Source organism: Oncorhynchus tshawytscha, linkage group LG24, assembly GCF_018296145.1.
Source record: "Oncorhynchus tshawytscha isolate Ot180627B linkage group LG24, Otsh_v2.0, whole genome shotgun sequence".
Taxonomy (NCBI): domain Eukaryota; kingdom Metazoa; phylum Chordata; class Actinopteri; order Salmoniformes; family Salmonidae; genus Oncorhynchus; species Oncorhynchus tshawytscha.
In genome coordinates this window covers 4504922-4528981 of record NC_056452.1, presented here as the reverse complement: position 1 = coordinate 4528981, position 24060 = coordinate 4504922, and the positions used below count along the sequence as shown (strand labels likewise).

Genomic DNA, 24060 nt, shown 5'->3' with positions numbered 1-24060 from the left:
TTAAAAGAGCGCCCCTTATATCGAAGAAGTTAACCAGCATGTCTACCACAGCATTCTGCAGTGATACGCCATCCCATCTGGTTTGGCGCTTAGTGGGACTATGGTTCATTTTTCAACAGGACAATAACGCAAAACACACCTCCAGGCTGTGTAAGGACGATTTGACCAAGAAGGCGAGTGATGGAGTGCTGCATCAGATGACCTGGCCTCCACAATCACCCAACCTCAACCCAGTTGAGATGGTTTGGGGTGACTTGGACCACTGAGTGAAGGGAAAAGCAGCCAATTATGGGCTTAGGATATGCGGGAACTCTTTCAAGACTGTTGGAAAAGTATTCCCCATGAAGCTGGTTGAGAGAATGCCAAGAGTGTGCAAAGCTGTCATCAAGGCAAAGGGTGGCTACATTGATATAAAATATATTTTGATTTGTTTAGCACTTTTTTAGTTACTACATGATTCCATATGTGTCATGTCATAGTTTTGATGACTACACAAGCTTCCCACAATATATATATATATATATACACACACACACACACAGTGGCTTGCGAAAGTATTCACCCTCCTTGGCATTTTTCCTATTTTGTTGTCTTATAACCTGGGATAAAAATTGAATATATTTTTTTGTCATTTGATTTACACAGCATGCCTACCACTTTGAAGATGCAAAATATTTTTTATTGTGAAACAAACAAGAAATAAGTTTTAAAAAATTGAAAACTTGAGCGTGCACACCTTTTGCCACCTTTTGCAGCAATTACAGCTGCAAGTCTCTTGGGGTATGTCTCCATAAGCTTGGCACATCTAGCCACTGGGATTTTTACCCATTCTTCAAGGCAAAACCGCTCCCGCTCCTTCAAGTTGGATGGGTTCTGCTGGTGTACAGTAATCTTTAAGTCATACCACAGATACTACATTTTATTGAGGTCTGGGCTTTGACTAGGCCATTCCAAGACATTTAAATGTTTCCCCTTAAACCTCTCGAGCGTTGCTTTAGCAGTATGCTAATGGTTATTGACTTGCTGGAAGGTGAACCTCTGTCCTAGTCTCAAATCTCTGGAAGACTGAAACGGGTTTCCCTCAAGAATTTCCCTGTATTTAGCGCCATCCATCATTCCTTCAATTCTGACCAGTTTCCCAGTCCCTGCCGATGAATAACATCCCCACAGCATGATGCTGCCACCACCATGCTTCACTATGGGGATGGTATTCTCAGGGTGATGAGAGGTGTTGGGTTTGTGCCAGGGATAACGGTTTTCCTTGATGGCCAAAAAGCTCAATTTTAGTCTCATCTAACCAAAGTACCTTCATCCATATGTTTGGGGAGTCTCCCAGATGCCTTTTCGCGAACACCAAAAGTGTTTGCTTATTTTTTTCTTTAAGCAAATGGCTTTTTTCTGCCCACGCTTCGGTGAAGCCCGGCTCTGTGGATTGTACGGCTTAAAATTGTTCTATGGACAGACACTCCAATCTCCGCTGCTTCAGGATTATCTGGTCTCTTTGTTGCCTCTGATTAATGTCCTCCTTGCCTGGTCCGTGAGTTTTGGCCCGGTCCGTGAGTTTTTGAATTTTCTGAAACACGTTATTTTATTCATTTCACTTCACCAATTTGGACTATTTTGTGTATGTCCATTACATGAAATCCAAATAAAAATACATTTAAATTACAGGTTGTAATGCAACAAAATAGGAACAACGCCAAGCTGGTGAATACTTTTGCAAGGTACTATGCATGTACAGTTGAAGTCGGATGTTTACATACACCTTAGCCAAATACATTCAATCTCAGTTTTTCACAATTCCTGACATTTAATCCGAGTAACAATTCCCTGTTTTAGGTCAGTTAGGATCACCACTTTGTTTTAAGATTGTGAAATGTCAGAATAATCATAGAGAGAATGATTTATTTCAGCTTTTATTTCTTTCATCACATTCCCAGTGGGTCAGAAGTTTACACACACTCAATTACTATTTGGTAGTGTTGCCTTTAAATTGTTTAACTTGGTCAAAAGTTTCAGGTAGCCTTCCACAAGCTTCCCACAATAAGTTGGGTAAATTTTGGCCCATTCCTTTGGATAACCCATTTTCCATTTGGAAGACCCATTTGTGACCAAACTTTAACTTCCTGACTGATGTCTTGAGATGTTTCTTCAATATATCCACATACTTTTCTTTACTCATGATGCTATCTATTTTGTGAAGTGCACCGGCCCCTTCTGCAGCAAAGTACCCCCACAACATGATGCTGCCACCCACGTGCTTCACTGTTGGGATGGTGTTCTTTGGCTTGCAAGCCTCCCCCTTTTTCCTCCAAACATAACGATGGTCATTATGGCCAACAGTTCTCTTTTTGTTTCATCAGACCCGATAACACTTCTCCAAAAAGTATTATCTTTGTCCCCATGTGCAGTTCCAAACCGTAGTCTGGCATTTTCATGGCGGTTTTGGAGCAGTGACTTCTTCCTTGCTGAGCGGCCTTTCAGGTTATGTCGATATAGGACTCGTTTTACTGTGGATATAGATACCTTTGTACCTGTTTTCTCCAGCATCTTCACAAGGTCCTTTGCTGTTGTTCTGGGATTGATTTGCACTTTTCGCACCAAAGTACCTTAATCTCTAGGAGACAGAACGCGTCTCCTTCCTGAGCGGTATGACGGCTGCGTGGTCCCATGGTGTTTATACTTGCGTACTTTTGTTTGTACAGATGAACGTGGTACCTTCTTTCATTTGGAAATTACTCCCAGGGATGAACCAGACTTGTGGAGGTCTGCAATATTTTTTCTGAGGTCTTGTCTGATTTCTTTTAATTTTCCCATGGTGTCAAGCAAAGAGGCACTGAATTTGAAGGTCGGCCTTGAAATACATCCACAGGTACACCTCCAATGGACTCAAATTATGTCAATTAGCCTATCAGAAGCTTCTAAAGCCATAGCAAGTCAGTTAAGAACAAATTCTTATTTACAATGATTTCCTAGGAACCTGTTGTGACTCGGGGGCAGTATTTTCATTTTTGGAGAAAAAAAAAACGTTCCCGTAGTAAACGGGATATTTTGTCAGGACAAGATGCTAGAATATGCATATAATTGACAGGTTAGGATAGAAAACACTCTAAAGTTTCCAAAACTGTACAAATATTGTCTGTGAGTATAACAGAACTGATGTTGCAGGCAAAAGCCTGAGAAAAATCCAATCCGGAAGTGCCTCCTGTTTTGAAAGCGCTGCGTTCCAATGAGTCCCTATTGAGCAGTGAATGGGCTATCAACCAGATTACTCTTTCTCCGTATTCCCAAAGGTGTCTACAGCATTGTGATGTAGTTTTACGCATTTATGTTGAAGAATACCCGTAAGCGGCTACGGTCAAGTGATGCTCCCAGAGAGAGTCTCGCGTAAAATACAGAGATGGCCATTACTCCAATCGGTCCTACTGAAAAACGAATTGTCCTGATGGATATATTATCGAATAGATATTTGAAAAACACCTTGAGGATTGCCATGTTTCTGTCGATATTATGGGGCTAATTTGGAATATTTTTTGCCGTTTTCGTGACTGCAATTTCCAGGCGATTTCTCAGACAAACGTGAAGAACAAACGGAGCTATTTCGCCTACAAAAATAATATTTTTGGAAAAAAGGAACATTTGCTATCTAACTGGGAGTCTCGTGAGTGAAAACATCCGAAGCTCATCAAATGTAAACGATTTAATTTGATTGATTTTCTGATTTCCATGACCAAGTTACCTGCTGCTAGCTGGACAAAATGCTATGCTAGGCTATCGATAAACTTACACAAATTTTTGGTTCTGTATGAAAGTTGAAAGTAAGTAATTTATAGATGTCTATGTTTGGACCAAATCAAGGCTGTTCCAGACCAAACAAACGTCTCTGATTGGTTCAGATTTAATCCGGACCGGACCAAAAATGTACGCCGGTGGACGTTGAAATCCAAGCCGGTCAGGACCCCTCCAAATCTGGACCAAACATCGAAGTCTATGATTGGTTCAGATTTAGTCCGGACCGGACTAAAAAACAATTTTGTGGAAATCAAGTCCGGAACGGCACTAAAAAAAGACATCCAAAAGGCGTTGGTGTCGGTCCTTGCTTACTGAGGTGTAGCCTACAGTGTTGCCTGAAATAGAATTTTATGAATGCCCATCTATGCGGTAAGCCTACTGTTTGTAAAACAGGCCATTGCTTTGCCTTTATTAGTCCTGATTCCTGTGTCTAATCGATTTGGCTATTTAAGCTCTGAATATCAGCTACCCAACTTTATCAAATCATATTTTATTTGTCACATGCGCCGAATACATGCTTACTTATGAGCCCTTAACCTACAATCCCAGCATTACCGTGAAATGCTTACTTATGAGCCCTTAACCTACAATCCCAGCATTGGTTATCAGCAGGAGTTATCACGGGCATATTTACCCGTATTTGTAATGTGTTTACACAGCGGGAAATACAAAGTATTTTCTTTTTCTCTATGATCAGCTATTCAATTTTTTTTACTTGAAACCACTAATCATGACAATGGGGTGAAATTCCTGGACAACAGAAAAAATGATTTAACTGGGCAAGTCAGTTAAGAACAAATTCTTATTTACAATGATGGCCTACCCGGGCCAAACCTGGATGACGCTGGGCCAATTGTGCGCCTCCCTATGGGACTCCCAATCAAGGCTGGATGTGATACAGCCTGGATTTGAACCAGGGACTGTAGTGACGCCTCTTACACTGAGATGCAGTGCCTTTGCCTGCTGGACCACTGGTTTTAGGATATGTTGTTTTTTATTTGATTGAGCGCCATTTAGGTTAGAGAAAACCGCATGATGTAAAAAGTGTCCATTTAATCCTGCCTAATGAGCAGGCAGGTCGTGCCTATAGCATATTGTCATCACATTTAATATTTTGGTTATAACAAACTCTGACCACCGTAACACATGTGACAGCAAAATGGATGTAGAGGACGTGACAAATAAACTAAAAACAGGAATATTTATAGGTTGCTCAGGAGGTAAAAGGAAAGACAGATGTGTGGAATAAATGTAACTAAAAAAAGGTAAGGAGCTGCGTGCATATTATGTGTGCCAAACAGGTGCTGTATAGATTGTAATATAATTTTCCTGACCGTTTGGAACAATGTAAACAACACTAAATAAGTACAAGCATACCAGAGAGTCTATTGTAACTTTTTTTTGTCAAGCCTTTTGTTACATTCATTTTTGTTTTGTTTAAGGTAATTATTCAAGGCTTGCTTTATTTTATTTTAAAACTAAAATGCTTGATTTAATTTCAATCATGAATTACTCTGTGTGATGACATGAACAAATTAATGATTGATTGATACAGTCTCCTATAAAAGTATTGAAATATAGGCCTGAGAAAGTTACGGTATTAAGACTAAACAGGATGTGCTTCTAGGCCTAGAGCTCGATGGTGGTTATAGAAGGCTGCTATACTAAGCCTACTAATGATAAGAACATTACTTATTATAATAATAATAATGGTAATAATAACAATAAGTAGGACATCAAGAAAAAATTATGTTATTATTACAAATATCATTTTTCAGACTATTTGGAACAGTGTAAACACTACATAAATTATAAATAATACCAGGGAGGCTGTTCTAACAAACCAAAAAAGGTGTAAAGCCTTTATTACAGCAAAGCAAAGATTAAAAACAGCAACATTAGTTTGAGATTATTTTACTGCAACAGTGCTCACTACATTCAAGTTTCCAGAAATAGGCGTTTCAAAGAGCTGCCAGCTAAGGAGAGCACATGAATATAAGCACCCCACCCACTCAACCTGTCTTTTCAAACGTCCCTGTTGTTAGCCATGAGAGAAAAATACATGTTTCTCAAATTTGGGGCATTTCTATCCCCCAAAAATAGTATGTGTGATATTTTAGTCACTCAAAAGGCTATTTTAAATTGGAATCAGAATGACTGTTTGGGACCTTTCAAACAATGTGGTTTGACCGAAGATTGGAATGTCTTCTTGAGAAGTAGTAGAAATGCTTAATTCTTAATTTATATTCTTCCTCGTGTAGTGAGAAGTTTTGCCAGGCAGTAAATGTTTCAAGCAGTAGATGTTGTGGAGAAACTCCGCAGACCGCTTGCCTGAGTGGATGTTGTAACAGTGTGAATAGTAGATGACTGGACCCGAGGGGATAGAGGTGAAATGCTTGATTGATTTGGGAAAGCTAGGTAGCCCAGCCTGTGCTGTGTGCTGTGTTACCTCCCCAAGGCAAAGACATGTGGAATTCCCATCCTAGTCCAAGCAGAGGCTAAGGTCAGAGGAGGATTGGAATTACCCCCTTTTACTCAGAAAGAAGAGCCAAGTCGAGAGACAGGTGCTTCGACCAATCACCAATCAGGGGAACCCCCAGATTTTAAAGATGTTTCATGGATGTGTGTGTGTGTGTAATTCAATTGTGTAAGATAGAGCAGGGTTTCTGGAGAAACAGGGTTCCCCCCCCGCCACACCCCCCACCCCACACAGCTGACTCAAATAACCAACTCATCATCAATCTTTGATGATTTGAATCAGCTGTCTAGTGCTGGCGCAAAAAAACAAAATGCGCACCCAAGGACCCAATTTGGGAAACACTGAGATAGAGTACAAGAGAAAATAGAAGAAACCTCTCTCTCTCTCCTCCTACCCTTCTGTCTCTCTGCCTCCTCCTTTCCTTCTCTCGCAGGTTATTGTAGGGAGAGAGCCCTTCCTCCAGCCCTCGGCCCCGGCCTGCTTGGAGTTTCAGGAGGGATATTACGAGGAGGCCCAGCCCTATGACTCAGCCATGAACGGTGAGTTCCTGCCCTGTCCCTGATTTTACTGGGAAACTTAAATGACTTTTTACCAAACTAGAGAGACAAAACTCTAGATCACCTTTACTCCACACACAGGGCCTTCCCTCACCCTCCCTTTGGCAAATCAGACCATAACTCTATCTTCCTGCTTACAAGCAAAAACTCAAACAGGAAGTTCCAGTGACGTGCTCAATATGGAAGTTGTCCGGATGTTTCGCTAGCACAGATTGGAATATATTCCGGGATTCATCCGATAACATTGAGGAGTTTACCACATAAGTCACGGCTTCATTAATAAGTGCATTGACGTCGTCGTCCCCACAGTGACCGGTACATGCTGTACGTACATACCCCAACCAGAACCCATGGATTACAGGCAACATCTGCACTGAGCTAAAGGCTAGATCTGCCGCTATTCAAGGAGTGGAACACTAATCTGGACCCTTATGCGAAATCCCGCTACGACCACCGACGAGCCATCAAACAGGCAAAGCGTTAATACAGGACTAAGATCAAATCCTACTACGCCGGCTCTGACGCTAGAGGAATGTGGCAGGCTTTGAAAACTTTCACGGATTACAAAGGGAAAACCAGCAGTGAGCTGCCCAGCGACTCAAGCTTACCAGACAAGCTTTGAGACAAGTGACACTGAACCATGTATGAGAGCACCAGCTGTTCCAGACGACTGTTTGATCTTGCTCTCTGTAGCCGATGTAAGTTTAAGATAACATGCAAATATTCGCCTCCGGACAAGACGCATATTCAAAGCATGCGCTGACCTGACAAGTCTTTACTGACATTTTCAACTTCCCTTACCCAGTCTATAATACAAACTTGTTTTAAGCAGACCACCATAGTCCCGTGCCCAAGAAGGCCAAGGTAACCTGCCTATCACCCTACATCTATAGCCATGAAATGCCTTGAAAGGCTGGTCATGGCCCACATCAACATCCTAAACACATTGCAATTTGCATACCTCCCCAACAGATCCGCAGATGATGCAATCTTTATTGTACTCCATTTTTTTTGGGGGGGGGGGTCCATTTAGCAGACACTCTTATCCAGAGCAACTTACAGTAGTGAGTGCATACATTTTCATATTTTCATGCTTTCGACAGTGATTGCAGTTTATAACATTACAGTAGAATTTAACAGGTGAACAGACTGTTGATATTTTTGCATTGAAGTGTGCAGGCTACCACTGTTTTGTTGGCCTACTATTAGTTTAAATGTTTTCCAGAGTAGACAATGTTTCAGAATTTGCGGGTGGTGCAGAATATTTAGGTTCAGGAAAAAGTGAATGCAAAATATTTAAATCTAGAATCGGCTTCCTATTTCGCAACAAAGACTCCTTCACTCACGCTGCCAAACATACCCTCGTAAAACTGACTATCCTACCGAGCCTTGACTTCGGCGATGTCATTTACAAAATAGTCTCCAACACTCTACTCCGCAAACTGGATGTGCCATCGTGCCATCCGTTTTGTCACCAAAGCCCCATATACTACCCACCACTGCCACCTGTATGCTTTCGTTGGCTGGCCCTCGCTACATGTTCACCAAACCCACTGGCTCCAGGTCATCTATAAGTCTTTGCCTTTCCTTCCAGTTCTTTAATGCCAATGGCTGGAACGAATTGCAAAAATCACTGAAGTTGGAGATTTATATCTCTCAATCAAACTTTAAGCATCAGCTGTCAGAGCAGCTTACCGATCACTGTACCTGCACACTGTAAATAGCACACCCAACTACCTCTTCCCCATATTGTTATTTATCTTCTTGCTCTTTTGCACCCCATTATCTCTACTTGGCCTATTCATTGTCTTACCTCCCTGCTCTTCTACATTTGCACACACTGTACATAGATTTTCTTATAGTGTTATTGACTGTACGTTTATTTATATGTAACTCTATGTTGTTGTTTTTGTCGCACTGCTTTGCTTTATCTTGGCCAAGTCGCAGTTGTAAACGAGAACTTGTTCTCAACTGGCCTACCTGGTTAAATAAAGGTGAAATAAATAAATAAATGTAGATGGGAGAAGTATTGTATGTCAGTTGAGGTGAAATGCTGCAATTGTGATGGCGAGCGTGTGCCCAAATTCATTAAGAGCACGGTTAGGGAGAAGGAGACCGAGGTGGCAAGAGGAAGGGCTGTCCAGCATGTCTCCTATCCAGAGGCGTTGAGAAGAGTAAAATAAGGGTGTAACACTGAAGAAAGCATGGTAGTTGGATTAGAGGAACCAGTAAATCTTACTCGCCAACAGGAACCTCACATGTTGCATGTTAAAAAGGTGGACTTTCTCTTTTATTGCATTGGTTCTAAACTGCACAAAGCAAACAAAGAGGAAATCAGAGGAAATAGGCATTGTTGTGAGTGTGGCTGATTTTTTTTTTTACAGCAGAGGCATTACAAGGAATCCTGTCTGAGTGTTCCATCCTCATAGGCCCTTGCACCTGTGTAGGGATGTGATTTGGACTGTGACTGATGTTTTTATTTAGTTTTTGTTTTGTATATGATGTTCGTTTTTTTCCCGATTGCCGCCACCTATACAGTAGGTGGAGGCATGCACCTTTTACATTTGTTTGTGGACTGCCATAATACCAGAGAAGAAGAAGTTAGTTTAGGTAGTCTCATTCATTCATTCATTATAACCCTGGCAGTCATTCTGAATGCAGATTGTGGAAATCCATTCATCCTCGATTCCTATAGGAATTAAACATCACATTGCAAGCCAGCATGTGACTTGATGCTGGTTTTGCTTTAGCTTATGCTGGCCACCAGTGTCAAAAACACAGCAATGGCTGGTCACCAGCGAAAACAACAAAGGCTGGTCTGCCAGTATTATTATTATTTTTTTAACCTTTATTTAACCAGGCAAGTCAGTTAAGAACAAATTCTTATTTTCAATGACGGCCTAGGAACAGTTGGGTAAATTGCCTGTTCAGGGGCAGAACAACAGATTTGTACCTTGTCAGCTCGGGGGTTTGAACTTGCAACCTTCCGGTTACTAGTACAACACTCTAACCACTAGGCTACCCTGCCACACTGATAAACCAGCTAGACCATAATGGTCAGATCAGCTTGACCAGCCAGACCATACTGGCGTACCAACATAACCAGCTAGACCATGCTGGTCGGCCAGCTTCACTGAAAGGAGTTTTAGTGTGTTGAAAGTAGGACAGAGACAGTACATTTGCGGGTCATTTAAGTGGACAGTTAGCATGTTTAATTCAAACAAAAGCCTGCACCCACACTGGCAGTGAGCGGAAGATTACTTTATGCTTTGAATGATGTGTTTGTTTTTTTACTGTGTTACCGTCACTATACTGTGGAGATTACTTTTTAGTCTCTCTTGACAGACAGATTATTTATCTCAACGAGATGCGCTGGTTAAATGAAGGTTACATTTTAAAAAGCGACAAAAGTGTAACCCAGCTTTGAAAGTTAACCCTGTAATTCAGGTCAAGTCTCCTTTGTTCTTTAGAAGGCTGTGTGTTTGGTTTGACCACAACTTAACATGACACTAGTTTAACAGTAGCCACTTCTCACGTCACAGGAAATGCACTGGAGGTTCCATATTAAATCATCTATTCACTCACACATCAGAATTAGCAAGCCATGTTTCCAACATGAGTATTTATACTATTGGTAAATGCTACGCTTTGGAAACACTGTTCGACATGAGTGCATATACACATGCTGGTTTGTGTGCGGTTATTCTCACTCATCTTTTCATACAGGTAGGTTAAAGGTTATTAATTGACTATACGTATTAATGTGGCCACAAAGAAAATGTCTCACTGAGCCTAGCTTCTGTTTACTAGCTTATTAATTCTGATAGGGTATGCATCCAAGCTTTTCAGGTCTATAAAATATATAATACAAGAAAACAAATACATTTCATTCCAATTTTTAAGTACTTATATATAAGTTGCTCTTGTCTTTTCATAGTTTCCTTTATACTGTATAGCATTGGGATAGTGCAACCCTGTCTTATTTTCCGCACTCTTGTCCTCTTCTCCCTTCCTCTTTCTCTCCTTTATCCCTCTCCCTGTAGATGTGGTTTTTTTGGTCTCCTCGGGAGCATCGACACAAGTAAAGAGCTCAGACAATGTGGTCTATGCTGTGATCACATGGGGTACCTGCCTATCTCCTATCAGTGTGCGTGTGTGTGAGTGTGTGTGTGCATGCTTGTGGGCTTGGGGGGCGAGGGGTCAACTGTGCATGTTTTCATACCTTTCTGTGATGAGTGTGTAGTCCTCACCTCCTTGTGCGAACTAATTGCCTACTTAACAGGATCACGAAAAGTCATCACACACGCATTTCCAATTGGAATTTTATTAATTCATCCTCCTCATCGTCTTCCACTTCCTCCTTGTCCTAACCTCACCTCTGACCCCCTTCCCTGTGTCTCCCAGATGACGGCGAGGCAGTGAGCAGCTCCTATGAGTCCTACGATGAGGAGGAAGTGACCAAGGGGAAGTCGTCATTGTCAGCGCAGCACCAGTGGCCGTCCACCGAGGCGTCCATCGAGCTGATGAAGGACGTGCGCATCTGCGCCTTCCTCTGGAGGAAGAAGTGGCTGGGCCAGTGGGCCAAGCAGCTGTGTGTCATTCGAGAACATCGCTTCCTGGTGGGTTGTAGGACTTAGACGGTTTAGATTGTCACACACACACACACACACACACACACACACACACACACACACACACACACACGGAAATACTGTGAGAGGAGAAAAAAAAGGAGAACAAGGGTGACATAGAGCTATAGCCACTAACCACACAGCCATGCTCATAAACCATCCACATTACACTCTTGTCAAGTGAGGTGCCTTATCGGGTGTGGTGGACAACGTTCACATACTACTTGTAGGCACTATAGTGAAAATAGCTCCACTTTTACATATACACAACCAATTTTGAAATGGAAAGTGCTCTCCTCTCTTTAGTAAGAATATGGTGCCTGACAGACTATCTACAGTGACATGAGGTAGCTATTTGTTTATGTAGTGTCATTTTAGGTGCAGGGTTCAGAAACTTAATTTCTGAGAAAATGTGATTTCCTATGTAGGAAATGACAGGACATACTGGTTATTTAACATCCATTTATCTCTCGTTAAGGATCATGAGGATCATTAACAATAATTAAAATTTGGTGTCATAGGCATGGGCTGTTGTCTAAATTGGCCTAACTTCCTTGAAAGTATAGGTGTTGGATAAGAGCATCTACTAAATTACTCAAATGTAAATGTTAATATGGTCATTTAGTCCGTTTTTTCCCTAAGTGATTAAAGGAGGGAAACATGAAACAAAGGTGAGATCTGGTAGTTAATGGAGTGTTGTAATCGATATGCTACCTCGTTGACCCACCGGAGGACCTTGAAGGGCTCAGCTTCCGGCAGGGCAAACGGGAGGTTCCTGGTGGAGAGACAGACGCTCCAGTATAGAACACGGGAGCCTCACTGTGATGGCAGTCCGCCTGCTCCTTCTGGCGGCGGACAGCAAGCCAACTGGAGGGCAGGTAGTTTGTGTCCTGGAGGGCAGGTAGTTTGCCCCCGGTGATGCGTTGTGCAGACCTCACTACCCTCTGGAGAGCCTTACGGTTGTGGGCGGAGCAGTTGCCGTACCAGGCGGTGATACAGCCCGACAGGATGCTCTCGTTTTTGCATCTGTAGAAGTTTGAGTGCTTTTGGTGACAAGCCGAATTTCTTCAGCCTCCTGAGGTTGAAGAGGCGCTGCTGCGCCGCCTTCACGATGCTGTCTGTGTGGGTGGACCAATTCAGTTTGTCTGTGATGTGTACGCCGAGGAACTTAAAACTTGCTACCCTCTCCACTACTGTTCCATCGATGTTCCACTGATGTTTCCTGAAGTCCACAATCATCTCCTTAGTTTTGTTGATGTTGAGTGTGAGGTTATTTTCCTGACACCACACTCCGTGGGCAATATTCTGCACCAAGGTGGGGCACCAGTATTTTGCGGAGATGGATTGAATGGTGCGGGTGATACCTAGGTGTCAAGCGGTGAAGGATGTGTGCGCCCAGGTCAACAGCCGATCCCTTACCCCCGTGGGGACATAAGTGCGCTCCAGAGGACAGGTAGTAGGCGTGGGTTCCCACTCCGGAGCCTGGCGGATGTCCACGTCTACCTCCCAAATCACAGGGGCAACGATTCAGAAGGGCGGAATGATGGTTGCACTTGGGACAGGAACCTCTCCCGAATCATGGAGATGGGACGGAGCATCAGCTTTAATGTTCTTTGAAGCTGGGCGATATGAGACGGTGAAGTTGAATCTATTGAAGAAAAGGGCCCACCTTGCTTGGTGCGGGTTAAGCTGCCTCACTGTCAAATCAAATCACATACACATGGTTAGCAGATGTTATTGCGAGTGTAGCGAAATTCTTGTGCTTCCAGTTCCGACAGTGCAGTAATATTTAACCTTTCTAGCGCATGGGTTCCACTCGACAACATTCCGCTGAAAAGGCAGCGCGCGAAATTCTAAAATATTTTTTTGAAATATGTAACTTTCACACATTAATAAGCCCAATACAGCAAATGAAAGAGAAACATCTTGTTAATCTACCCATCGTGTCCGATTTAAAAAATGCTTTACAGTTAAAGCACAACATATGTTAGATCACCGCCAAGTCGAAAAAACACAGCCATTTTTCCAGCCAAAGATAGGAGTCACAAAAATCAGAAATATAGATAAAATTAATCACTAACCTTTGAAGATCATCAGATGACACTCATAGGACATCATGTTACACAATACATGCATGTTTTGTTCGATAATGTGCCTATTTATATCCAAAAATCTCAGTTTACATTGGCGCCTTACGTGTAATGTTTTGATTCCAAGAAATTTGGAAGAAATACTTAGAATAAACATTGATAAAAGATACTAGTGTTATTCACAGAATTAAAGATAGACTTCTCCTTAATGCAACCGCTGTGTCAGATTTCAAAAAAACTTTACGGAAAAAGCATAATCTGAGAACGGCGCTCAGAACACAAAACAGCCAGAGGAATATCTGCCGTTTTGGAATCAACAAAGTTTGAAACAACACCATAAATATTCACTTACCTTTGATGATCTTTATCAGAAGGCACTGCCAGGAATCCCAGTTCGACAATAAATTACTGATTTGTTCCATAAAGTTCCATAATTTATGTCCAAATAGCCACTTGTTGTTAGCGTGTTCAGCCCAGTAATCCATCTTCATGAGGCGCAGGCACTTCATCCAGACACAAACTCAAAAAGTTCCGTTTACAGTCCTTTTAGAAACATGTCAATCGATGTATGGAATCAATCGTTAGGATGTTTTTAACCTCTCCCACCTAGTCCCACATGGACAAAAGCCATGGAAAATGCAGAGCGCCAAATTCAAATCAATTACTATAAAAATCAAACTTTCATTAAACCACACATGCAAGATTGCAAATTAAAGCTACACTTGTTGTGAATCCAGCCAACATGTCAGATTTCAAATAGGCTTTTCGACGAAAGCAAACAATGCTATTATCTGAGGATAGCACCTCCGTAAACAAAGAGAGAAAGCATATTTCAACCCTGCAGGCGCAACACAAAACGCAGAGATACAAATATAATTCATGCCTTACCTTTGACGAGCTTCTTTTGTTGGCACTCCAATATGTCCCATAAACATCACAAATTGTCCTTTTGTTTGATTAATTCCTTTGATATTGTCACACCCTGACCATAGTTTGCTTTGTATGTTTCTATGTTTTGGTTGGTCAGGGTGTGATCTGAGTGGCCATTCTATGTTGGATGTCTTGTTTGTCTATTTCTATGTCTGGCCTGATATGGTTCTCAATCAGAGGCAGGTGTTAGTCATTGTCTCTGATTGGGAACCATATTTAGGTAGCCTGGGTTTCACTGTGTGTTTGTGGGTGATTGTTCCTGTCTCTGTGTTTTGCACCAGATAGGACTGTTTTAGGTTTTCGCACGTTTGTTGTGTTGTTAGTCTATTCGTGTACAGTTTCTTTATTAAAGTACGATGAATAACAACCACGCTGCATTTTGGTCCGCCTCTACTTCACCTAAAGAAAACCGTTACAGATATATATATATCCAAAATGTCCATTTATTTGGCGCGTTTGATCCAGAAAAACACTGGTTCCAACTTGAGCAACGTGACTACAAAATATCTCAAAAGTTACCTGTAAAACTTTGCCAAAACATAAACTACTTTTGTAATACAACTTTAGCTATTTTTGCACGTAAATAATCGATAAAATTGAAGACTGGATGATCTGTGTTCAATACAGGAGTAAAACAAACTGTAGCATGCTGTCTGGTCACGCGCCTCTATCTAACAGTACACTTCAAGTGACCCTCGTTCAAGATGGCCGTACTTCTTAATTACACAAAGGAGAAACCTCAACCAATTTCTAAAGACTGTTGACATCCAGTGTGTAGTATCTGGGATCTACATCTGTTTATATTAGTTACTATGCTGTTACTAAGCAGTAATGAATTACGGCAGTGTTACGTTACTACACCTAATAGGAAATGCACATGCGCACTAGGGTGCCGGGAACTGTAGAGCACGAGGGGTTATGACTAAACGAAAACTAGCTGTACTCCCGTCTACTGCCTGGTAATTTCTGCACAGCACAAATATTACACAGTGGAAGCGATAGGAACTGCAAGAAGGTCCCTTAGAAATCTGGATTCCCAATGAAAAGCCATTGAAAAGGGAGTGACCTAAAAAAAATGTTAAATGGTTTGTCCTCGGGGTTTCGCCTGCTAAATAAGTTCTGTTATACTCACAGACATGATTCAAACAGTTTTAGAAACTTCAGAGTGTTTTCTGTCCAATACTAATAATAATATGCATATATTAGCATCTGGGATAGAGTAGGAGGTTCACTCTGGGCACGCTATTCATCCAAAAGTGAAAATGCTGCCCCCTATCCCAAAAAGGTGAACAAGTAATCTAACAATTCCACAACAACTACCCAATACACACAAATCTAAGTAAAGCGGTGGATGAGCGAGTGGCATAGGCAAGATACAATAGATGGTATAAAGTACAGTATATACATATGGGATGAGTAATGCAAGATATGTAAACATTATTAAAGTGTCATTATTAAAGTGACTAGTGATCTATTTATTAAAGTGGCTAATGATTTCAAGTCTGTATGTAGGCAGCATCCTCTCTGTGTTAGTGACAGCTGTTTAACAGTCTGATGGCCTTGAAGCTATTTTTCAGTCTCTCGGTGCCAGCTTTGATGCACCTGTGCTGACCTCGCCTTCTGGATAGTAGCGGGATGAACAGGCAGTGGCTCAGGTGGTTGTTGTCTTTGATGATCTTTTTGGCTTTCCTGTAACAACGGGTGCTGTAGGTGTCCTGAAGCGCTGGTAGTTTGTCCCCGGTGATGCGCTGTGCAGACCGCACCACCCTCTGGAGAGCCCTGCGGTTGTGGACGGTGCAGTTGCCGTACCAGGCCGTTATACAGCCCGACAGGATTCTCTCAATTCTGCATCTATAAAAGAGTTTTAGGTAACAAGCCAAATTTCTTCAGCCTTCTGAGGTTGAAGAGGCGCTGTTGCGCTTTCTTCACCACACTATCTATGTGGGTGGACCATTTCAGTTTGTCCGTGATGTGTATGCCGAGGAACTTAAAACGTTCGACCTTCTGCGCTGCTGTCCCATCGATGTGGATAGGGGGTGCTCCCTCTGCTTTTTCCTGAGGTCCACGATCATCTCCTTTGTTTTTTTGACGTTGAGTGAGAGGTTGTTTTCCAGACCTCCTCACCTGTCTCGTTATTGTTTGTGTTAAAGCCTACTATTGTTGTGTCGTCTGCAAACTTGATAATTGAGTAGAAGGCGTGCATGGCCATGCAGTCATGGGTGAACAGGGAGTACATGAGGAGGCTGAGCGCGCACCCTTGTGGGGCTCCAGTGTTGAAGATCAGCAAAGTGGGGATGTTGTTTCCTACCTTTACCACCTGGGGGCAGCCCTTCAGGAAATCCAGGACCCATTGCACAGGGTGGGGTTCAGACCCAGGGCCTCAAGCATAAATATGAGCTTGTAGGGTACTATGGTGTTGAATGCTGAGCTGTAGTCAATGAACAGCATTCTTACATGGGTATTCCTCTTGTCCAGATGGGATAGGGCAGTGTGCAGTGTGATGGCGATTGCATCGTCTGTGAACCTATTGGGGTGGTATGCATATTGAAGTGGGTCTAGGGTGAGAGGTAAGGTGGAGGTGATATGATCCTTGACTAGTCTCTCTCAAAGTACTTCATGTTGACAGAGGTGAGTGCTGCGGGGCGATAGTCATTTAGTTCAGTTACCTTTGCCTTCTTGGGTACAGGAACAATGGTGGCCATCTTGAAGTATCTGGGGACAGCAGACTGGGATAGGGAGAGATTGAATATGTCCATAAGAACACAAGCCAGCTGTTCTGCAAATGCTCTGAGGATGCGGCTAGGGATGCCGTCTGGGCCACGTGTAATGTTATTACTCACGTTGGCCACGGACAAGGAGAGGGAGAGCCCACAGTCCTTGGTAGCAGGCCACGTTGGTAGCACTGTATTATCCTCAAACGGGATGAGCAAAATGGAGTCAGGTCCGTATGTACTCCGAGTTCCAGTGGTTGGTGAGGATGAGAAATGTGTCCTTGGTGCCCTCCGGCCAGTGTCTCCACTCCTCTAATGACAACTTTACCGCCAGGAGCTCCCGTTAGTGATGTCATAGTTCCTCTCTGCAGGGGACAGTTTCTTTGGGTAGTATGCACATGGATACAATTGCTGTGGGTTACCTTGGCGCTGGGACACGACGACCCCCACACCCACTTCTGAGGCGTCCACCTCCACCACTAAGGGCAGCATAGGATCTGGGTGTTTCAGCAACGGGCGGAGGTGAAATGCCCCTTCAGTAGGAGGAAGGCCTCATCGGCTGCAGGACTCTACACCACCTTACGGGGATTGCCCTTGAGGAGAGGCAGCGGAGCTGAAGTTCTTGGCAAACCCCAAAAAGAAGTTGGAAAACCCCAAAAACCGTTGTAGCCCCTTTACGGTGGTTGGGACTGGCTCAACCTTCCTTTCACCCATCACTCCCTGTGGCCTGATCTGGTATCCCAAGGAGACAGCGACCTGATGGAACTGGCACTTTTCCGCTTTCAAATACAGGCGGTTCTCCAAGAAGCGCCCACGGACTACTCGGACGTGGGCGATGTGATCCTCCATGGTGGCCGAGTAGACCAGGGTGTTGTCGATTATACATAACCACCTGGCGCACGAGCATGTCCCGGAACACCTCGTTTACGAATGCCTGAAACACAGACGGAGCATTGGCTAATCTGTAAGGTATCACCTAGTACTCATAGTGCCCAGACATCGTGCTGAAGACCATTTTCCATTCATCCCAGATCAATTTGTAGGAACTCCACAGGTCCAGTTTTGTAAAAAGAAAACATGCCCCGCGAAGCTGTTCGATAGTGGCCGGCACCAACTGGAGAAGGTAGCGGTACTTGGTAGTGGTGGAATTAAGGCCTCTGTAATCGATGCATGGACGTAGACCTCCATCCTTTTTGGTCATGAAGAAGAAGCCTGCCGACGCAAGAGAGGTGGATGGGCGGATGAAACCCTGTTGGAGAACCTCCTGGATGTATTCCTCCATGGCATCGGTTTCAGCCACCGACAGAGGGTAGATGCGGCTGTGCGGAGGCACAGAGCCTGCAAGCATGTCAATGGCACAGTCCCAGGGGCAATGAGGAGGGAGACGGGTGGCGTCTCTTGGAGAAACCCTCCCAGAGATCCTGGTAAACCTCCAGGATGTCGGTCTGGAGGGCAACCACAGGTCTCTCAATCGAAGTGGAACCACAGTGTAAGAAACAGCAGTTCTTCCAGGCGGTGATTTTCATCCTTTACTAGGAGATGGTGTGGTCATGACGTTGGTGCCACGGGAGGCTCCAACGTCATGACTTTGTGTATGGGTGGGTTGATGATGAGGAAGGAAGGCTTTTCTTGGTGCATGGGTGCTGGTGAGTGGTGCTGTGATATGCATTATTGTACCAGATCCCACTGTAAATTATCCAGGGCTTGGACCTGAAGAGGAGAGCAGAGTGGGCACGAGGTGATGTTCAGAGAGGAGGCAAGGGTCTGGTCAATGAAATTCCCTGCGGCACCGGAGTCCACTAGGGCTGTAGAGACAACACGAGGGACAGCCATCCAGTGAAATAGAAACCAGGGACAGTTTGGCAGAAAGCAATGATGATGGAATACTCACACCAACTCCAGGTGACAGATGATCACGGGGCCGCTGCTCTGCCCCCGTGGACCCAGAGTTGAGACACTGCTGAAGCTTGTTCCCCTCCTGGTCGCAATAGGATCAGAGCCCCAGCTGTTTCAGGTTACGCTGCTCTGCCGCTGGGAGGTGTGTGGCCCTACCTACATGGGTTCAGGAAGAGGGGGGAGCTGGCGCTCCCGAAGAAGGTTGTCCAGGCACGCCAACTCTCTCTGGACCTCCTCGCGCAGTCTTCTTCGGAAATAGGGTGCGGAGTGCCGGTTCATTCCATTCGCTAGAGGCTGCTACGGTCCGACAGGTGAGGATGTACTCTGCAGCGGTGTGGGCACCCTGCCGGAGTTGAAGTAGTCAATCACCTCCCTCTCTGCCCTCCGGTGGATGGTCGAAGACAGCCCTGAACAGAACCCAGCTCTTCCTCTCCCAGATGGCTGTAGCCCACTCCATCACCCGCCCGGTTAGCAGGGAAATGACCGTGGCAACCTTGGACCTCTCAGTGGTGGGGGCTCCCATCTGATGGGAGAAATAGAGGGAGCACTGGAGTAGGATGCCACAGCATTTGGATGGAGTCCTGTCATATTTGTCCGGGAGGGACAGTCGGGCATCGTTAACCTGGGCGGAGTGCTGGGTAGGCTGGGGGCTGGCTCGCTGGGATGACTCGTGGTAGGAGGCCCTCTGCTAGTTGGAGGTGAATCCTCTCAGGTGGTGTCTTGCCGTTTGAGGACCCGGAGGACCTCATCCATAGCCAGCTGATTGTGGTGTTGGCGGAGTAGGTGTCCCTGTTCGCCGACGGTCTGGGAGATGTCTTTCTCTTCTGCTTCTTCCATATAGAGAGGCAGTATTCTGTAACAAATACACTGCGAGTCAGGAAGCAGGTGCAGAAAATGAGTTTAATGATAAGAGTAAAGCAGATAAGCAAAACAGGAGACGGATTGAACGTGACCAAAACCAATACTGACTGAGGCTACTGAGGGCTAAATAAAGGGAGAGTAATCCAGGTGATGATGAGGTCAAGGTGTGGGTAACGATGGGTAGCAGGTGTGCGTAATGATGGCTGCTAGAACCGGTGGTTAGTAGACCGGCCACGGCGAGTGCTGGAGCGGGGAGCAGGAGTAGGCATGGCACAATCAAACCCACAACCATAATGCACTAACCAGGCTCCAACTCAATGTTTCTCAGTACATTTCTGGGGGACACCCTGAGTGAGCACATTTGTGTTATAGCCCCACACTAACACCTGATTCTACTTATCAACTAATAGCAAGCACTTGAATCATGTGTAGTTCCTTCAGAAAGTATTCATACCTATACCTATTCCACCTTGTGTTATGTTACAGCAATTACAGCTGTGAGTCTTTCTGGGTATGTCTAAGAGCTTTCCACACCAGGATTGTGCAACATTAGCCCATTATTATTTTCAAAATTCTTCAAGCTCTGTCAAATTGGTTGTTGATCATTATTAGTCAACCATTTCAGATCTTGCCATAGATTTTCAAGTCGATTTAAGTCAAAACTGTAACTCAGCCACTCACATTCACATTTACTGCATTCTTGGTAAGCAATTCCAGTGTAGATTTGGCCTTGTTGTTTTAGTTTATTGTCCTGCTGAAAGGCAAATGAGTATCCCAGTGTGGTGGAAAGCAGACTGAACCAGGTTTTCCTATAGGGTTTTTCCCGTCCTTCAGTTTCTTTTGTATCCTGAAAAACTCCCCAGTCCTTAATGATTACAAGCATACCCATAACATGATGCCGTCACCACTATGATTGAAAATATGGAGAGTGGTACTCAGTAATGTGTTGTATTGGATTTGCCACAAACGTAACGCTTTGTATTCAGGAAAAAAATGTATTGCTTTGCCAGATTGTTTGCGGTATTACTTTAATGCCTTGTTGCAAACAGGATGCATGTTTAGGAATATTTTTATTCTGTACAGGCTTCGTTCTTTTCACTCTGTCAATAAAGTTCGTATTGTGGAGTAACTACAATGTTGTTGATCCATCCTCAGTTTAACATTATGGGGTATTGAGTGTAGGCCAGTGACAAAACATATGAATTTAATCCATTTTAAAGTCAGGCTTTAACACAAAAAAAATTGGAAACAGTCAAAGGGTGTGAATACCTTCTAAAGGCACTGTATGCTAGTGCTGGGCTAGGACAAAAATATGCACCTCCCTGGAATGAGTTGCTCCAACCAACTAAGCCATATTTCCATCACCAACCACTGTACCCTCTTGATGTTCCAATAGTGCTACAAGAGCTCTAAGGAGCAGATGCCGCTGTTGGACGTGAGCCTGCTGGGATGCAGCGTGGTCTACAAGGAGAAGCAGCCCAAGAGGAAGGAGCACAAGCTGAAAATCATCCCCATGGGAGGAGAGGCCATCGTTCTGGGCCTGCAGAGCAAGGAGCAGACAGAGCTGTGGCTGAAGGTATAGAGACTGGAGATGGAGAGACTATTGGTGGGGGTTGTAGTTAGACTGTATTGTTGTCACCGTAGTGTTTGAGTCAATTCCATTTTAATTCAGTCAATTCAGGTTGTAAACAGAATTTTTAATTTACATTTTCACAATTTGCTTTTCAATGAGGAAAATTTGAATTTCTGTTGATTTCCTGAATTAAAATGGAATAAATCCCCAACACTGATAGTTACAATAATGTCAATGATGATAATGGATTGGATTGATATATAGCTTTTCCAGATGCTCAGAAAGGGAAGGGGGCACATACCTATTGGTCTTGTTTTCTTGTCTCCCCCATCAGGTGATCCAGGAAATCAGCCCTAAACCAGCAGAGGGCTCTGAGATGCAGCACTTTGTGTCCGACTCCTCACGCCTCATTTGCACTAAGGTAGAACACCATCAATAGAACACAATTAATGTATTTACTGGTAGTTATGGCTATTGGGTGAGATTGGTTATAGTCTCTCATGGACAGAGACACATAACATAACTGGTATCGTAGCGTATGTCAACAAACTGTGGGATGCGATGAGTAACAAGGAACTTTGTTACGATGCGCAGATTTTTCGTCACCGATCATTTGGTGTTCGCATCTTTAACATTTAACAAAGGAAGGGACATAAAGTGCCTTCAGAAAGTGTTTATACCCCTTGACGTATTCCACATTTTGTTGATACAGCCTAAATTAAAAATGGGTTAAATTGTATTTTTCTTTTCTCACTTATATACAAAAGAATATTAAATTAAATCAAGCCGAACAGTTCAAGAAAGAGGACGAAACCGTAGACAAAAGCGTACGTTTCATTTACGTTTTACACAATACCCCATAATGAGAAAGTGAAAACATGCTTTTAGAAATGTTTGCAAACGTATTGAAAATGAAATACAGAAATATCTCATTCATATAAGTATTCACACACCTGAGTCTATACGCATAAGAATCACCTTTGGCAGTGATTACAGTTGTGGGTAAGTATCTAAGAGCTTTGCACACCTGGATAGTACAATATTGGCACTTTATTCTTTTTAAAACACTTCAAGTTCTGTCAAGTTGGTTGTTAATCATTGCTAAGAAGCCATTTTCATGTCATGCCATAGATTTTCAAGTCGATTTAAGTCAAAACTGTAACTAGGCCACTCAGGAACATTCATTGTCATCTTGGTAAGCAACTGCAGTGTGTATATTTGGCTTTGTGTTTTAGGTTATTGAACTGCTGAATGGTGAATTTGTCTCTGTGTCTGTTGGAAAACAGACTGAACCAGGTTTTCCTCTAGGATTTTACCTGTGCTTCACTCCATTCCGTTTCTTTGTTATCCTGAAAAACTCCCCAGTCCATGCCGATGACAAGCATACCCATAACATGATGCAGCCGACACCATTTGAAAACATAAGGACTAGTACTCAGTGATGTTATGTTGGATTTGCCCCAAATGTAACGCTTTCTATTCAGGACATGAAGTTCATTTCTTTGCCACGTTTTTTGCAGTTTTACTTTAGTGCCTTATTGCAAACAGGTTGCATGTTTTAAAATATTTTATTCTGTACAGGCTTCCTACTTTTCACTCCTACTTTTCACTCATTTAGGTTAGTATTGTAGAGTAACTACAATGTTGTGGATCCATGCTCAGTTTTCTCCTATCACAACCTTTAAACATTGCAACTGTTTAAAAGTCACCATTCACCTCATGTGAAATCCCTGAGAGGTTTCCTTCCTCTCCGGCAACTGAATTAGGAAGTATCTTTGTAGTGACTGGGTGTATTGATACACCATCCAAAGTGTAATTAATAACTTCACCATGCGCAAAGAGATATTATAAACTGGGTGGTTCAGGCCCTGAATGCTGATTGGCTGACAGCCATGGTATATCAGATCGTATACCACAGGTATGACAAAACATTTATTTTTGCTGCTCTAAACTAAATTTGAGAGAAGTAAGCTTTTTGTGCATGTTAAAAATGTCTGGGATCTTTTATTTCAGCTCTTGAAACATTGGCCCAACACTGTACATGCTGCGTTTATATTTTTGTTTAGTGTGGAAATTAGGCACCTTTGGGGTTTGTTGTTTTTACCCATCTACCAATAGGTGCCTTTCTTGGAAAAATATCCATCGTCTTTGTGGTTGATTCTGTGTTTGAAATTAACTGCTTGACTGAGGGACCTTACATATAATTGTATGTGTGGAGTACAGAGATGAGGTAGTCATTAAAAAATAATGTTAAACACTTATATTGCACAAAGAGTGAGTAAATGCAACGTATTACGTGAATTATTTACTACTGAATGTATTTAGTCTTGCCATGACAAGGGGTTGAATACTTATTGACTCAGCTTTTCACTTTTAATTAACTTGTAAAAAAAAAAATTTTTTTAATGGTGAAGACAATTCCACGTTCACATTATGGGGTATTGTGTGTAGGCCAGTGGAAAATAAAATCTACATTTAATCCATTTTAAATTCAGGTTGTAACAACAAAATATGGAAAAAGTCAAGGGGTGTGAATACTT

General features: G+C 43.1%; 1 protein-coding gene across 5 annotated transcripts in view; it reads left to right on the top strand.

Moving 5' to 3' along the window:
- Window positions 1-24060, top strand: part of afap1l2 (actin filament associated protein 1-like 2) — a 144855-nt gene that overhangs the window by 63673 nt on the left and 57122 nt on the right. For all 5 annotated transcript variants that reach the window (XR_006079770.1, XM_024387086.2, XM_024387085.2 and 2 more), the window contains exons 5-8: window positions 6705-6810; window positions 11233-11447; window positions 21344-21523; window positions 21855-21941. Coding sequence is in view for 4 of the 5 variants with exons in the window: in XM_024387086.2 (XP_024242854.1) it covers window positions 6705-6810; window positions 11233-11447; window positions 21344-21523; window positions 21855-21941 (588 nt within the window). In the remaining variant the exon portion in view is untranslated. The remainder of the gene's footprint in view (window positions 1-6704; window positions 6811-11232; window positions 11448-21343; window positions 21524-21854; window positions 21942-24060) is intronic.